The 18,518-nt window shown below is 41.9% G+C and overlaps 1 protein-coding gene across 1 annotated transcript in view; it reads left to right on the top strand.

Moving 5' to 3' along the window:
- The window catches only part of Pcsk2 (proprotein convertase subtilisin/kexin type 2), a 231,922-nt gene extending 216,385 nt beyond the window's left edge, over positions 1 to 15,537 (top strand). Inside the window, exons 8-11 of the mRNA XM_013027061.1 lie at positions 1,683 to 1,898; positions 3,825 to 3,925; positions 9,657 to 9,884; positions 14,833 to 15,537. Of these exons, the coding sequence (XP_012882515.1) occupies positions 1,683 to 1,898; positions 3,825 to 3,925; positions 9,657 to 9,884; positions 14,833 to 15,319 (1,032 nt within the window). The 3' untranslated portion in view covers positions 15,320 to 15,537. The remainder of the gene's footprint in view (positions 1 to 1,682; positions 1,899 to 3,824; positions 3,926 to 9,656; positions 9,885 to 14,832) is intronic.
- Positions 15,538 to 18,518: the final 2,981 nt, after the last annotated feature.

The raw sequence follows: 18,518 nt of genomic DNA, 5'->3' as shown, positions 1-18,518 counted from the left end.
ACTCAATCAATCATGGGCTAATTAACTCCCTGCCCCATTAGAAGCAAGGCAAAATATCCCTTCTCATTGTCAGGAGTAGACATCGCCTGGAGGTAATCCAGTCATCTCTCTTCCTTTTGGCATCTCCACTTCAAAACAGTGAATCAGACCTTGGACCCTGCCAGCCTTACAAAGACAGACTTTCCTGCCAATATCTTCTGCCTTCTCAATCTAGACTAGAGAATCACCAAGCTGCCCTGAGCCAAGCTGCACACCTGCCCTTCGCCTCTCACACAGCCCAGCTCTTCTCCTCTCAAGCCAAGCGGGGGGAAAAACAAGTAGCTAAGCTCTGCTGCCTCCAATAAAATGGGAGAAAGCAAGAAACAAAGCATCCTATGCTAGAGTGACAAAGATACAATAAATCTCATAGAACATGAGCAAAAGAAAATGCAAAGGTGAAAACACTGAGAACATGGGTTGAACGTATTTATAAATTACTATCACTGTGCATATCATCTAGTACTTAAATTTCTTTTTGTTTTATGTTTTACTGGAGAATATTCTACTTTCTTCCTATATCTGGTGAGGATCCTTTGCATAGTTACAAAGTTATATAGGATTATGTTTAATAGAATGCCAGGGCTAGTAGTGTGGCTCAAGTGGTAAAGCACCTGATTAGCAAACACCAGGCCCTGAGTTCAAACCCAGTACTGGAAAATAAAAACTAGAAAAATTTAGGTGTGCATATAAGCATAGATGTATATAAACATATATGTGAAACATATATTTGGGGAGAAAATGTATTTTTATACTTAGAATATTTATATATGTAAATGTATATCTTCTATAGCAAAGTATAAATATACATACATTTAAGCTTTCACTGAAAGATAATACATAAGACTGAGATCAGCTGGGAGTGGGGCATGGCTCAACTGGAAGATTTTGTGCCTGGCACTCACAAGGCCCTAAGTTCAAAACCTCAATACTGTTGATAAAAGAATGGAAGCACAATGACTACCTTACTCCCGCAGAAGTGCTTTTTCATTGTCCTTTCCATATACCTTGGCTATTTTTAACAATGAGCATGTACTACCTTTATAGCTTTTCTAAAAAAGCAGCTCATTTACAAATTTTAAGGAGCTTAAGTAGTAAAGCTAGCTTAAATTGTAAATCCAGGTGAGTTTTGATATTGGATCCTCCTGAAAAGAAATAATATCCCATTATGTCCAACTAAAACGATATGATTCCTGAAGAATAAAAAAGTAAAACCAGCTGGGGGCCAGTAGCTCACCCTGTAATCCTAGTTACTTAGGAGGCTGCAATCTGAGGATGGAGGTTCAGAGTCCATCCGGGCAGACAAATCCATGAGACTCTTATCTCCAATCAACCAGAAAAAAAAAGCTGGAAAAGGAGAATGGAGGCATGATAGGGTACAGCTGTGGACAGAAGAATCTGAGTGAGAGCAAGAGGCCCTGAGTTCAAGCTTCCGTAACAGCACACACACACACACACACACACACACACAGAGTACCAGCCACGACGTCCACTTGTTGATGAAATTCAAATCCTGACCCTCCCTGGGCCAGAGCTTCACCTGGACTGGGAATATTGTCCCCTATCTGTTTCAGGGCCAGCCCCCAAGTTAGCCTCTGACTTTTAGATGTTGGGCTTAACCAGCAGCACCTCCCTTGCTCTTGTAGGGCCGAGGAGGCAAAGGCAGCATCTACGTGTGGGCCTCCGGGGATGGTGGCAGCTATGATGACTGCAACTGTGATGGCTACGCCTCCAGCATGTGGACCATCTCCATCAATTCAGCCATCAACGATGGCAGGACTGCGCTGTATGATGAGAGTTGTTCCTCCACCTTGGCATCTACCTTCAGCAATGGGAGGAAGAGAAACCCCGAGGCTGGTGTGGTAAGTGTGAGCCAATTCCTGCCCTTGCTTCCTTATGGGATACACATGTTAACTCCCTTTCCTCAAAGCCTTGGGAGAAGACCCACTTTCCTCATGTCTCATTACACTGTATGATCAAGGTGGAGACCTACCGTACATGGGTTGAAAGCAAGAATGATGAGGAGCCCTGTGTAGCTCACCTTCCGTGGATGTTCTTGTTGATATTCTGGTATACAAATGATGATGGACTCTGGCTTATAATTAAGTTGCCTTGGCTTACCACTTGCAAGAATAGTTAATTGTAAGAACTGGGACATCATACCACAACCCCATCTGAACCAAGAACCCTATGTATTATAATAGTGACAATATAGCATTGCTAGGATGTAGCATGTCAGATGCTCTGGGTTTACTCCTCATCACTGAAAAAAAGAAAGAAAGAGATAATAATATCCACCAACAAAAAAATAATAATATCCACCAATAGACTTTTCTGGGTCCCTTAAACCCTTTAGAATTGGGTACAACTGGTTTTTTTTCCCTCAAGGTAAAAGTGTGGTTTTCATTGTATTTTTAATAGATTCATGACTTAAAAAGCAAAAATTAAGGCTTAGAGAGTTAGGTTATTTTTCTTCTCTTTTCTAAGCAAAAGACTTTTCCTTCCTTACTAGGTGCTCACACTTATAATCCTAGCTACTTGGGAAGCTAAGCTCTGAGGATTACGGTTCAAAGCCAGCCCAGGCAGAAAACTCTGTAATTAACCAGTGGAAGTTATGATAATTGCAATTAACTAGTAAAAAGTTGGAAGTGGAAGTATGGTTCAAGGGTATAAAGTGCCAGCCTTGAGCAAGAAAGCCAAGTGAGATCATGAGGTCCTAAATTCAAGCCCAAATACAGAAAGAGAGGGGGGAGGGAAGGAGGGAGGGAGGGAGGGAGGAAGGGAGAGAGAATTCTCCTTCCTAGACAGCTAGGATAGTGCAATGGTAAATAGACATCAGAGCTGTATAGCATATTTACCCTCTGGGAGTCTCTTCCTTCCTATTTTCCTCACATACAATTCTTTCCTCAGACCTCCAAATTAAGGATTTAGTATGGAAGTCAATAGATGAACTGCATCTTAATGGCCACCCACCACCAACTACCCAAAAGAGGAAAAGATGGAAGCTCAAAATAAAAAAAAATCATTATTTCCATCTAAGGTTTTGATCCCGTTTTCCCCTGGGCGATGATCTTGTTGAGATGATCAGACTGCTTTGTGAGCCAGAAGAAGCCCTTCCCATAAGAGAGACATGGCTGGTAACAGCCTGTCCTTCCTGTGACCCTCCTGGTTGCCTATCGGTCAGAATATGCCAGCTCTTCCCAAGCAGAAGGAAGGCTTAGCTCTTTTTATCCCATCCAGAAACAAGTAGAGAATGGCAGACAGTTGGGGAAGGGAAAGCCTCAGACCTATTCCTCTTGTGATGCCCACTTTCCCCTCTCTTCCTTTTTTTTTGGAGGGCATACCACCCTTTCCTTCAAGAAGAAATGATTGGGTCATAGCCCTAGAACTGGTCCCAATGTAACAAAATGCACCATTGCATGGACCAGGGGATAGAACTTGCCTATCACTTTTTAACCTCTGGTGTCCCCTTTTCTGCTGCAGAAAATAAAAGTCTTTCTAGTCCTTGAAATGGCCATATTATATGCTTCTTTGAACAATTGACTTACCTTGTGGATACTGTACTGATAAATGATAATGTCCCTTTTTGCATGGATTATTAGGAAACTTGAATAAAATGTATGCCAAAGGAGATCGATATTTGGGTGTTAAGCTTATCCTTAATTTCATCTTAATCTTCAGAGCAAGATATATTTTAAATAAAACAAATATCTTATAGCCTGATCCATTGTTTGGGGATTCAACATGGTAAGATTTGTTCATTCATTAGGCAATCTCTTCTCTTCCAGGCCACCACAGATTTGTATGGCAACTGCACTCTGAGGCATTCTGGGACATCTGCCGCTGCTCCTGAAGCAGCTGGGGTGTTTGCACTGGCTTTAGAGGCTAAGTATGTTATAGCTCTGGGCCCAGAGCTGAAGGGTGGGTTAACATGTGCCTCTCTACCCCCATGCCAGGTACCCATGGAGGCAAATGTGGGTGTGAGAACCTATTATGAACTCTCCTAAGCATTTCTGATGACCTCTGAGCCTTAAATCTCATGTGCACATATATTCACACATGTGCATATATGCATACACATATACAGCATAAAGCTACACCCTTAAGAGAGCAGAAGGCTCCAACGCCCAACTCAGATACCAAATAGGAGCACATACATATTTCTTCATGAAATTCCCCTTTTATAATCTGTGAGTTCCTTGGTATTTACTCTAATAAATTATCTCAATCAGCTACGAAAAGAAAAATCAAACTGTCAAATTGAATATCTAGCAAGGAATTTCAGAACATTTAGTAAACAGCATGTTTCTACTCAAGGTTTGTTCATTGTATAGGTTGGAAGTGTGGCTCAGCAGTAGAGACCCTGGGTTCAAACACCACCTCAGAAAGCAAGCAAATAAACCAGAAAGAAGAAAGAAGGAAAGAGAGAGAGAGGAAGAAGGAAGGAAGGAAGGAAGGGAGAGAGGGGAGAGAGAGGGGGTGAGAGGGAGGGAGGGAGGGAGAAAGGAAAGAAGGAAGGAAGGAAGGAAGGAAGAGAAGAGGGAAGGGAAGGAGGGAGGGAGGGAGGGAGGGAGAGAAAAAAGGAAAGGAAGGAGAATAAAATAAGCTATGGGCTTTACTGGAAAGCCCTCTCCTTGCACTACACAGCTTACTCCATTCACCTTGGATGTGAACATCAGTGGAGATACCTACCCATCGGCTGTCCTCCCTCCTCTCAGTGAAGCCAGAGGCTAGCCTTATGTTTGAGAAGTGGTCTTCAAACACAAAAACACTACATACATAGAGTGACTGTTAACACCTGCCTTGTGGGGAGTTCTCAGAGAAGGCATCATTCAACAACTTGTGAGAAATTGGATTCTGGCTCCTGAGGATGGAGAGTTGAGTTCCCACATGCCTGTCAGCAGTTGCTAAGCAACGGCAGCTTCTACCGTCCATCTCCAGGTAGCCATGCTTGGAGTAGCCCTCCATGTATGCAGTGCATTTTCTGATTTACAAAAAGGACAAGACTTGCTTTTTGAATATGATGGCAGGAGTCTTTAAAAGATTTTCTAGTCTAGCATCCTTCCCCCCCCCCAAAAAAAAAGAAGAAAGAAAGAAAGAAAAGATGTAGCTATTCTCCTTTTCTAGAAAAGGCTCCCAAATTAAGAGTGTCTTCTTTAAACTTTGATTCTTCTAAGAAAAGTCAGATGGAAAATTTAGGACTCAGAATGGGCCACTGAGCTTAACTATTGAAGATAGCTATCTCTGACTTATTAAGCATGGAAACCAACAGTTACTCACACATGATACCATTTTCTGAAAATGAACCATGTTGGGACCTGAGCAGGTCCTGGAGAAGGAGCGGATTTAATCATTCCAATTCCCAACTACATAGAAAGAGTCTCCCTTTCAACCTCAGTGGGCAATATTGGCTCATGGTCTCCTAGGCAAACAGAGCCATTTGCACACACACACATCACACACACACACACACACACACACACACACAGAGCAATCTATTTTTTGGCTGGATTTTAAGGTTGGCTATACCTTAAAACTGGAAATGGTTCATTGATGTTGTTTTAAATATGTTGACCAATATTTTAATTGAAAAATAGTATTTATTTTCTTACTTCTATTCTCAATATATAAAATAGATTTTTTTTACTAATAAAATAAAGTCTTCATTGAACACTCATTCTGTGCCAGTTCCGTGGCACATCTAATCCTTTACTTCACACCCTGGAGCAAACCTGTCAGGCCTTGCCCCATTTTGAAGATATGAAGCTGGGGTTCAAACTGTTAAAGCAACTTGTCCAAGTTCCCACCACTGAATCTAAATCCTGTGATACCTTGAAGGTTCCAGTGCTGGGGTTTTTCCTCAACCCAACTCTTGGACCCAAAAGAAGCAATGACACTATGGAGTCAAAAATAAGACAATGGAATTAAAAATCTCCAGACTCTGACATCATTGTATTTACCATGTTCAAAGACTGAGCCATGGTGGAGAGCCACATCTTGGAGCAGTTCTCTCTCACATCGGTGTGCATAGGAAACATCTGGAGAGTCATCTTACCGATTGTCAGTCTCACCTCTTTCAAGACGCTGACTCAGGAGAGTCAGGAACTCACATTTGTCACTAGTGTCCAAGTGGTTCTGATTCAGGGAGCTTGAGGACCACAGTGAGAACCAGTAGGTGGGATGCTGCGGGGGTTCTACTCAACCCTTTGTCCGCCTCCTGAGTGACCCCATCATGAGAACCGTCACTTTGTCAATGCTGACTTGTCCATGTAAGCCTAGACTACAGGCTCTGTGAAGAAAAGGGTCTCCACTTGACATGCCCAGAATTGGGGCATCGTACCTGAGCACAACACTTAATGACATTCATGGAGTCACTTCACATGAACTACCTTTCCATGTCTGTCTTATTTTCCCAACTATTATATAGAACGTTCAAGAACAGGAGAGAATATGTCATGTTCCTTGTCCTACAACCTCCAACACGGTGACCTTTTCTTGCCGATAGTCTGTAGATTCATTTTTTATTATTTAATAACTATCAACTGGGAGTTTTGAGCTGCTATGTGAAGATTAAAACTTAACACAGGTGGGTGAAATGCCTATTTTACAGACAGTATCTTCCATCAATTTTAAAATTACTAAGAAAGGCCAATTAGAAGAGACCTGATTTTACCATTCAGACATATGCCAATGGCTAACGAAACCATAGCATGCATTCAGTTACATACCCAGTAGGGACTCTGATTAATCTCAGAAGTGAGAAGTTCTTTGCTTGGATTCTCTCTCCCTCCCTCTGTGCTTTCCCTTTGTGCCTCTCTGTCTATGCTCTTTCTCTCTGCTCTCTTTCTTTTTCTCTCTGCACTCCTCTCTGTCTGTCTGTCTATCTGTCTGTCTCTCTCTCTCTCTCTCTCTCTCTACCTCCATCTTCATCTCCTGCATGAGAATACATCTGTGAAGAAACATCTGAGGAAATGTGAGCACTGCCCACTCCTACAGCAAACATAAAAGATTCTTCCCCCTGCCAGCCCACTCCAAGGTCATCTAGATCCTCAGCTGCTAAAACACTTCGGGGATTCATAAATTCAGAATCCCATTCCAGCAAAACCACGGTGCTTTTAGCCATAATCTACTTCAGGAAATGTCACACCATTCTTTCAGGTCCCTGGGGACCATGCGTGCCAGATTTGTTCTGAATCTTCTCAAATAAGCTTGACCTTCCTTTGAACTTTCTCCTTAAAAGAAGATCTGCATTTCAAGAGCATATGGATTATTGGAACACACTGGCTCTGATTGAGAGCCCAAGATCAATGAATTTTGTTTGCATTGAAATTTTACCAAATGAGTTACATTGTTCCTGGTCCTTAAAATTATTTGTCTTCTGAGGAGAACAGTAATTCTGAAATCTATCCATTCTTTTAACCATGACCCTCAGTGAGAGATAAATTCTGTACTACAGAACAACACACACACCAATACACATACTCCAAATGTTTCATATAAAATATTTATATGAAAAATCTACATGCACATCACCCTGTTATTGTTTTCTCTTCTAGTCCACTTACAAATGAGAGTTACACACATCACATCTCTGCTTTACAAGGGTGTCTACCTATTCAAATGATCTGGAAAATGTAACATTTTCCAATGGCTAAGATTCTCTTCCAGAGATTGTGGTTTAATTGGTCTGAGATACAGCGTAAGCACAGGGATTTTAAATGTCCCCAAAATGATTTTAGTATGCAGCCTAAGTAGACTATATGTGCAATAAGCAGATTTCCTAGCTCACAACTTAGTTATGACTTGTAGTTTGAAAAATCAGTCACTAGGTAACAATAGACTAATTTCCACAGGAAATACCATTTGCAAGCAAGACTGGTTTGTTCAGTAAACAATGCACCAAGGACTGTCCTGGGCACTGGGACACAAATATTGAAGATATTATCTCTGTCGTACAAGAACTGGCAGTCTCATTTCTCCAAAATTGAGCACACCAGATAGTCATCTCCCAGGTCAAGAAAGAGTACTGTCAGCTGAGTCCCTTTCCAGTCATGACTCTCACAACCAACCACTCATCCCATTTCCCACAACACTGTTCCTGTTGTACTTTAAACAAATTGAGTCCAACAATATGTTCTCTGTTGTCCTCCTTTTTACCTTGCTATAATGAGCTACTTGATGCTAGATACTTAATTACAAAAGAGTACTTTTGCTCACAGTTAGAGAAGCTGAAAGTCCAAGATCAAGCACTCCATCATTTCGGCCGCTGCTGAGGGAACTTCTGGCTATGTCACATCATGGCAGATGTCATCATGGTAGTTGTACATGTGAGAAGATACCACACGGCTAGACAGGAAGCCGACAATAGGAAGGAGACAACCTTGCTCTTGAGACAAGGGTCCCCTGAGATCTACATAACTCTTTCCTGAGGGCAGCGTCCCCAGTGGCCAAGCACCTCCCTGTAGGAACAACCCCTCAATGGTCCTAGGACCTCCCAGCTTCATCACAATAAGGACCACGCTTGCAGCACCTGTGGATAGACTCAAACTGTATGCACTCTCTTTTTGTGTCTAGCTTCTTCAGGTCAATGTTGTACTTGTAAGAGTCATTCATATTATTAGAAATAATTGTAGTTCACTCCTTCTTACCCCTCTGTAATACTCTACATTCTCTAAATTATACCTTGATGGTTGATTCATTCTACTACAAAAGGATACTTGGGGGATATGCAAGTCGGGGCTGTGAGCAGTGCATAAGGCTGATGGATAGATACACATTTTTTGGAATAGAATTTCTGGGCTGTGGCTTAAGCAGATGGAAAAGTCTTAGGAGCTACAACCAGTTTCCCAGAGTGTTTGCAATAATTTGTACACAAATGCCATGCATTGCAGTTGCTCCCTGTCTTTGACAACATGTGATCTTGTCAGTCTTTTTCATTTTAGCCAATCTAATATGTGTTAGGATACTCTTTGGAAGCAAAAATATTTCAAGAAAAACAAACTCTTTAACAATAACAAAAAGAAGTGCAGAAAAGGACTAGAGATATGGCTCAGTGGTAAAGCCCAGGCAAATAAATGTGAGGCCTTGAGTTGAAACCCCATTACCACTCCAGAAAAAAATCTGCTACGTAAATTGCAAAATATATTATCAATAAGAATATTGTTATATACAAAAAGAGGGGCTGGGAAGGTGACTCAGTGGTAGAGTAGCTTGCCTTGCATGCATGAGGCCCTGGGTTTGATTCCCCAGAACCACATAAGCAGAAAAAGCTGCAAGTGGTACTGTGGCTCAATTGGTAGAGCGCTAGCCTTGAGCTGAAGAGCTGAGGGACAGTGCCCAGGCCCAGGCCCCACAATGGACAAATAAATACATAATAAATTTAAAAATTAAAAAAAAGAATATTGTGAGTTTTAACCGTGACCAAAAACAGAAAAGAAAAGCAAGAAGACTTTGTAAATTGACATAATAATGGTCCCAAATAGTGTGTGGACCCTTCCTTGCATGGGGTTTGTAGACTAAAGGGTCTGTGTCCTGAGCATCACTTTCCTTCATCATGTTCCTCTTCTTCTCTCTCCCTGCCTCTCGCCCTTGCTCTCACACTCTCTGCCTCTGACAACCAGTCTGGGTCTGACCTGGAGAGACATGCAGCATCTGACCGTGCTCACCTCCAAACGGAACCAGCTTCATGACGAGGTCCATCAGTGGCGGCGGAATGGAGTGGGACTGGAGTTTAATCATCTCTTTGGTTACGGAGTCCTCGATGCAGGCGCCATGGTGAAAATGGCTAAAGACTGGAAAACTGTGCCTGAAAGATTCCATTGTGTGGGAGGCTCCGTCCAGGACCCTGAGTAAGTCGGGACACTGCTTCTGCTACTGCATGTCCAAGTGGCCCAGAGATGGTGTCATAAGATCGCCCACACAGCTGGACTCCCCCTCCCTGTCAGAGGCAAGCACTGGATCTGATTCAGGAACAAACAGTTCCTAGACAGAGTCACAGAGTTGCCCAACTTGGGTGGAGGTGGGGTTGGGGGGAGGTGCTCTGGCATTCACAGAGAACAGAAATGTATAATAAAAAAGTGTAAGCTGTAACTATTTCAGCAGTTATCATCATCATCATCACCATCATTATTAGTATTGTACTTAGGTTTAAACTCAAGGCCTTATGTTTGTTCCATGTGCATGTTAGTGAGGTTCCCTCAGACCTCAACCCCCTGAGTAGTTAGGATTTCAGGTGTGAGCCAGTTTATGTGATTATTTTTAATTGTACAAATCAACCAATGTAACCAGTGCCCAGATTAGTAAAGAGAATAGAACTTATGTCCCAGGACCCCTATAGCATCCATCATCCTCTCCTCAGTGGGGACCACTGGTCTTACTTCTAACTCTATAGATTACTTTGCCTATTCTATATTCAGTGTAAAGAGAATCAATACTCTGCTCTCTTTTCTATCTAACTAATCTTATTCTAATTTAGTTGTTTGTGAGATTCAGTCAAATTTAGTATGTACTTATAGTTTATTCTTATTATTGAAGAGTGTCTCAAGGTGTGACCATATCACAATTAGCTTATACCTTCTACTCACAGAACAAGGGAAGGACTTGATTTTGTTCTGAATGAGGCAGCGTGCCATGAGAAGGGACCTGAGGGAGGAATTTCTTACATAGAAATCACTGATTTAGCCAAGCATGCCAATTTTCCTTCCCACTTCCCCTTCATGACAAGAGAATTGGCCAATAAGAATACCTCTTTGATTTCTTGCTATCCTCATTGGTTCACCAATGGCCCAATGAGAAGGCTGAGTCAGGAGGGTTGTGAGTTCAAGGCCAACTTGGGCTACATAGCAAAACCTCATCTTAAAAAAAAGTAGCCAGCCATCAATGGCTCATGCCTATAGACCTTGCTACCCAGGAGGCAGAGATCTGAGTATTTCAGTTCAAAGCCAGCCCAGGCAGGAAAGTCTTATCTCCAATTAACTACCAAAACAGCTGGAAGTGGAGCTGAGACTCAAGAGGTACAGTGTAAACCTTGAGAAAAAAAAAAGCTCAGGAACAAAGCCCTTGATAAATGCAATTTTTCCTCTCCCTCTGATCCACAATTTTAAACATGTTCAGTTCAGAACTGCAGAAAGAAGATGAGCTCCTAGAACTGGGGATGGAATCCTTGCCTAGTTTTTCTGTGAATTGCAAACTGGGCACATTTATTGCTTAGACTCTTGTAGACAAGCATGCCCTCTTGGATGCTCATCCTCCCATTGGCCCACATCCTCCCTGGGTGAGCATCCTCCATGGGTGAGCATGCCCATTGTCTACTCACTGAGTCAAATGGATCATTACAGAACTGTGTGGTTTTCCCCCATGGACCAGTCCATAATCTCATAATGTTCACTTTAATCAGTAAAGCTTCCACCCAAGCCCCATAATAATTTAAAAACATAGAAATGCATGTCCCAAGTGACATCATATATACTTACAATGAATTATAATATATAATATGCTTATAATGCATTCAGGTTTAGGGTGTTGCTCAGCACAGAGCGCTTGCCTTGCAGATACAAAGCCCTAGATTACATCCTCAGCACAAACTTGGGAAGGATTCCTGACTGTGATTGCATCCCTCAATGCCTTCCTCACCCAGTCCCACACCTGAACTTGTTCTTGAATTCAGGAGAGTTAGCTCTAGGGCAGTTGTACTTATTGGGGAGCACAGAGGCTGGTCAGAAAAGCTTGCATGGAAGCCCAAGGCTGGTTGTGCCACTTGACAGAGGTGGCCCTTGTTACCTGGAGTCACACTTCCAAGGAGCTTCACTGTGAACAGCCTTGGCAGCTACCATTTCCCATGATATGATATTTGGGGCTGCACAGCGACAGCTTATAAGAAGAGAGCAGAGAATGATTGTCAGATTTATTCATTTTGTGGGCATTTATCTTCCCCAAGAAGGAGTCAATTTGAAAAGTGATTTTCTAAAGAGACTTTGCTATGAAGAGAGTCAGTGAAGGGTGTTCAACGAAGATCAAAAGAAAAATGCAACTGGCTGCGACCAACTGCACCTGCCTCGTGAGCAGAGCAAGCAAAGGCAGTGCCATCAGCCAACACAGGAAGCAGTTAGCTCAGAACACCACCAGGACTTTTATGTGCATCCCAAGAGAATCTCCCTGCAGCTTCTTTAAGGCCATGGCCAAAAGCATGTTCCAATTCTTAATATTTAGAGGATTTGGGAATAAATGTGAACATATTTTCTCTTTCTTTCCTTCTTTCTTTCTCTCTTTTTTCTTTCTCTCTATCATTCTGTCTTTCTTTCTTTCTTTGTGTCATCTTGGAGCTTGATCTCAGGGTCTGAGTGCTGTCCTTGAGCTTTTTTGCTACAGGCTAGCATTCTACCACTCAAGCCACAGCTCCACTTCCAGAATGTTGGTGGTGGTAGTTTTTTTTTCCTTTGGGTGGTTAATTGGAAATAAGAGTTCACAGACTTTCCTTCCTGGTCTGGCATCAAACTGAGATACTCAGGTATCAGCCTCCTGAGTAGCTAGGATTACAGGCATGAGCTACTGGTGCTCAGCTGACAACATGTATTGTGTTGGTATGAATGCCGGAAGCAGCATGAGGGAGAGAGAAAACAGCTTAGTCAATCACATGACAGATGTCTTCCTATGTGGTTAAGTGTTCAGGTGGACTCTGTCCCACTGGGAAAAAGTAAAGTTCAAAGAACCAGCCACTGTTCTATAGTCACCAGAGTGTTCTACAGGACTACCATACCACACGTGTTTACAGCACTTGAGAAACAGTGACTGTTATTATTGCTATTTTATGGCTCTAATAAAACAGTCACAACTACATAAATTTATCATACACTTGAACAGTGTTGCATGAGACACCCCCCCACCCCCGAAAACACCTGTTTCTAAGTACAAGGCAACTGAACACTTACAATGATGTGCAATAAAGAAAGATACAAGTCATTCTCTGTCTTTTACAGGATTTGAATTCTAGGCTTTTGTCCACCATCTCTGTAAGATCAAAGAGGGGGAAGTCACTCAGTCTTTTCATACCTACTTCATTTTCTGCAGGGAAGAACTGTTAGAACACAGCCTGCGAAGTAATACCTGTGACTATTTAAAGTTTCTGTGCTGAGATTCTTTTGGTTCCATAACCATTTCCTATTTTAACTTCTTGCAACCTGACTATTCCTAAGCACATATCTTCTTTTTCCTTTAGAATGAATTTTTTCTTTTCTTTTTATAAAGGCAATATATATCATATATATCATAAAATGCAAGTGAGACAAAAAGAAAGAAATAGGAAAGGAAAGAAGGAAGGAAGGAAAGAAGAAAAGAAGGAAGGAAGAAAGGAAGGAAGGAAACAGAAAGAAGAAGAGAAAAAGAAAGGGAGGGAGGGAGAAAGAGGGAGAGAAAGAGAAAGAAACAGACTGGGAATGTGGCTTACTGGTAGAGTGCTTGCCTAGCATGCATGAAGCCCTGGGTTCAATTCCTCAGTAAACAGAAAAGGCCAGAGGAACCTCTGTGGCTCAAGAGGTAGAGCACTAGTCTTGAGCACAGAGAGGCTCAGGGATAGTGCCCAGGCCCTGCATTCAAGCCACAGGACTGCCGAGAGAGAGACAGAGACAGAGACAGAGAGAGACAGAGAGAGACAGAGAGAGACAGAGAGAGAGAGAGATGACAAAGATCAAAGTCAGCCCTTGGTATATGTGGAGAGTTTGTTCCTGGGGCACCCCTCACACCCCCATGAATACTCAAATCCATGAATGCTGGAGTCCTTTATATAAAATGGTATTATATTTGTGAATAACTTATGCATATTCTCCTGTATGCTTTAAGTCACCTCTAGATTACCTATATTATACAACGCAAATGTTATGCAAATAGTTATTATATTGTTTAGGGAATGGTGATGAGGAAAACAGTCTATACATATTCAGTAGAGATGCAAATTTGCTTCCAAATATTTCCCATCTGTGCTTGGTTGGATCCACCGAAGTGGAGCCCATGGATTTGGAACAGTGAGCGTACTGCCCCTAGGCTTCCCCAAAGCCACGCTGCCTGCCAGAAAGCTTGCCGGAGGTTGTTGGCCCTGGAATTCACATCAGGCTTTTAATTTAATTTCAGAGTAACAGCATTCCCAGCCCAGCCCAGACAAATGTGTGTGCTTTCAGGGGCCCAGCTCCAGTGCAGTGAGCAGTCACACCGCAGTACCGGGGGTTACTTCTGCCACCATCGCTGCATCTCAGTAAAAGCAGTGAATGCTTTGTATGTTGGTCAGCATGCTCTCCCAGAGCCTGTGAACCAGGAAAACTGGAAAAACTGACCATCCGGGTCATGGATTCATGGCATCACCCCAGGAAAACTAGTTAAAAGTGTACATAAACTTCCCAGGGATAGAATTACCTTTATTAATGAGAAGTAGTTCAGAAACACTCTTCGGTTTGAAGCCTTGGCCCCAAGGGCAATGCAATGGTACAGGGTTTCTATTGAGGGGTGAGATCCTAACACCTTTGCGTGGCCTGAACGTACGCTGAACAATTGGGGCAAAGCAGGAAGATGCTGGTGCCTGAGGTGGGAAGTAGTCAGGCTATCTGCGCATATGCAGTCACTTGGAGCATATGCTTCATTCTTTACTCACAGAGAGGGTTCCAACTGTACAGAACTTGCTTACACTCACAAGGAAAGGTGGGAATAAAATTCACGTCTGTTGAATTAACCCCAAAGCCACCTTCTCTTCCTGCTACCCTAAGAGTACCTTAGTACCTTCCCTCACCACCTCTTCTTTCCTTTGGCCCTCAGGAAAATTCCACCCACGGGCAAGTTGGTGCTGACCCTCAGCACAGATGCATGTGAAGGAAAGGAAAATTTTGTCCGCTACCTGGAGCACGTCCAAGCTGTCATCACGGTCAATGCCACCAGGAGAGGGGACCTGAACATCAACATGACTTCCCCTATGGGCACCAAGTCGATTTTGCTAAGCCGGCGTCCTAGGGATGATGACTCCAAAGTGGGCTTTGACAAGTGGCCTTTTATGACCACCCACACTTGGGGAGAAGATGCCCGAGGAACCTGGACCCTGGAGCTGGGGTTTGTGGGCAGTGCACCTCAGAAGGGGGTGCTGAAGGAATGGACTCTGATGCTACATGGTACACAGAGTGCCCCGTATATTGACCAAGTGGTAAGAGATTACCAGTCAAAGCTGGCCATGTCCAAGAAGCAAGAGCTAGAGGAAGAGCTGGATGAAGCTGTGGAGAGAAGCCTGAAAAGTATTCTAAGCAAAAACTAGGGCCACATTTCTGCCTCCATGGTCTCCCTCCCTCTCTGTCTCTGCCTCTGTCCTCACCCAGTGTTTCCAGCAGGTACCTAGCAATTACTGTCACCCCCACACACCGGCAATGCCATCTTCTTAATCAACCACTTTGCTCACTGTCAGTGATTATTTTCATTACAATGGAAGTGATCTTTTTTATTCTATGCCCCAAATATAGTGTTTCCCCCATAACATCTATGTCCTACGTGTGACTCTACCTTCTTTATTTCTGTCATTCAAATGGGTGATATTCTGCAAACAAAACTGGGACCGTTTTTCCTTTGATTTTTTTTTCCTATCTGAGCAAACGCATGTTATAAAAAAAAAAAGAAAAGAAAAAGGCACCTGCAGTGACTGGAGAACATTTGTCTGTGGTCTCAGTGAGGAGCTGTTATGTAACATGGAAAGCAAAGCTGAGGCAGAGCTGGGGGAAGGCGGGCCTCTGCCACTCTTAATGCACAGGGAAAGCTGCAAACTTCAATTTAAAAAAATTCATAAGGGATATCAGAGATTTGAGTGACGTGATGAGCGGGAAGCCATCCACAGGGAGCCTAAATCTCTACAGGAGAGAAAAAAAAAGATTCCAAATATGATCGCTGGACCTTTACCGTCAACACTAAGATCATAACTCACTCTCCTCAGCCAGCCTGCTAGGAAACCTTACATAGTGCGGCTCTCCTTAACCAGCTGTTGCTCAGATTTATTGTCAAATCTGCTGGAGCAGCCCAAATTTCTTCCCATTTGTATAGAGTTACACACACGCACACATACATACATATTTATTTTCAGGGATTCTCTTATATAGCTATTCAAAAGAAAACATGAAAGTAAATCTAGCAACAAGTCTATGAAAAAATAGTTGATTCATTTAAAAAAAAAAAAAGAATGTTCCTTTGGGGCTTTCTGCTCTGGTGTCACTACGAGGTGAGGAGCTTGATTGGGTTGGATCTGGCTTGTTGTTGAGTTTTACAGCTTTACACACATGTGTTTGGACTTTGCTTTCCAAAAACATAATTGGAAAGAAATGTCTCTGATATGTTGGGGAAACGGCATTTGTTCTGAGAGAGGTGTGGAAGAGTGAAGGTGGTACATTGGAGGATTAGTTGTATTCTTGGAGACCTCCATTTGTGAGGAGCCTATCTTGATGAGAAGGGCACTTATCAGCTCTCCCCTTCATAGCTTGAGCCTGCGTTAAGCAACTTAGAAATCCATGAGAACATTGGATATGACACCCAAAGGTTAGAGTTGCCAACTTCAAAAGACAGCATTCACTCCCAAATACTTTTAACCAAGGTGACCTGTTGTCATATTGCATTCTTACCCCAGGACAGGCTTCACACCCAACTTCAGTGCCCAGCCACTCACAAGAAGCGTTTCTTTGTTCCTAGCCACTCCTAGCACCAACCCCTCCCTCCCATACAGCATCCTTGACTCAAACCAGCAATCAAGATCTCTAGGTTTGACTCCCTGATGGTGGTAACTTGAACAGAGAATCCTCACTTCTATTCTCTCTTTCCCCATATTGGCATGAATTTCTGTCTTCTCTAGCACCCTGTGAACTATCCCTGTATATGCTTTTAAGTGTAACAATATTTATGATTTTTTAAAGAAATTTATTACTTGTTGCAAAGATCTTTTTAAACCAGTTTAGATTTAAAGAAAAATAAATGGAAGTCATTGAAAATTCATTTCACATTAATGGTCTGAAAATAAACCAAAGGACATTATGTGTGCCTGTGTGTTTAAGTGCACACAGAAATATATATATATATACATATGTAGACTATATACATGTGTGTATATGTGTATATATATACACCTGTATAAATGTATATACACACATATACTTAACATGTGTGTATGTGTATTTATTGAAGAAATAGACACCATATTCATCTCTAAAAGAATATTCAGAGAATATCAAGGTGATTCTGGCTAAGAGAAAGCCAGTGGAAATTCAGGTGAAAATGTTCATCGAGTCCCATTATGTCTCCTCTGTAATTTTGCAGCTCTCTGTATAAACATTAAATGTCTTATATACGCAGCACAAATATAAAAGCTGTCCATATTTTCACAGTTGTGGCATAATTTATGAAATCAGAGAGTAACTTATCAGCTTCTTAATAGAAATGGCAAGTTTTGATATGAGAATATAGTATATATAAATATATATAGTGCTATATACAAATATTTGGTCTCTATTTCATTTTTTGCATCAGTATTAACACTAAATTATGTCTAGCTAGTGATGTTTCATGATATCCCTGATCCTAATGCAAGAGAGTTATTTATAGTCATTTATTTTAAAAATAAAAATAACTGGATAATGATTAATCAGGTTAATATTGTTGCTCCCTGTGACAAAATTTTATAAGTAAATTTAAAAAATATATGTTGTAAATTAGGACGCTCAACAATAAAACATTACCTTCCAGAAATTATGTGAGATGTGCTATATCTTACATGAAAACACTTCCATCATTTGTAGGAGCAGATGATAAAAATTTGCCAAAGAGAGACCTAAAAAGCCTGCCTATCTTAGTAAATATACACAAAAGACACAATTAGCATGTACATTGGACACAAATTATGGTCAGCAGTGACGTTCTTTTCATATTTAAGTTATATCCATTAGTTGTTGTAAAATCAACTTTGGAAGTCAACACTAGAGTATTTTAATAGAATAAAATAGGATAGTCTTGAGTAGACTAGATCATACCTATTAAAGATAAGTAGTATTTCCTGAAATATGTTTCTAGGAGGTAAGTACAGAAATCTGTTTGTCTGTTTGTCTGCCTGTCTGGTTCATGACATAAACTAGATTTCTTATTATGGCCCATGGTCAAAATCTTTTAGAAACACCATTCTAGAATACATGCACATTAGAGTAGACTAAGTTATAGTTTAGTAGCAAATAGCCTCAAAAATCTCAGGGAATGTGGCTTAGTGGTAGAGTGCTTGCCTAGCATGCATGAAGCCCTGGTTTCAATTCCTCAGTACCACATACACAGAAAAGGCCAGAGGTGGTGCTGTAGCTCAAGTCATAGAGTGCTAGCCTTGTGCAAAAGAAGCTCAGGGAGGGCTGGGAAGGTGGCTCAGTGGTAGAGCGCTTGCCTTGCATGCATGAGGCCCTGGGTTCGATTCCTCAGCACCACATAAGAAAAAAGAGGGGCTG

This window comes from Dipodomys ordii, unplaced genomic scaffold, assembly GCF_000151885.1.
Source record: "Dipodomys ordii isolate 6190 unplaced genomic scaffold, Dord_2.0 Scaffold99, whole genome shotgun sequence".
In the NCBI taxonomy this organism is placed as follows: Eukaryota; Metazoa; Chordata; class Mammalia; order Rodentia; family Heteromyidae; genus Dipodomys; species Dipodomys ordii.
This window is presented reverse-complemented; position numbering and strand designations above follow the sequence as displayed.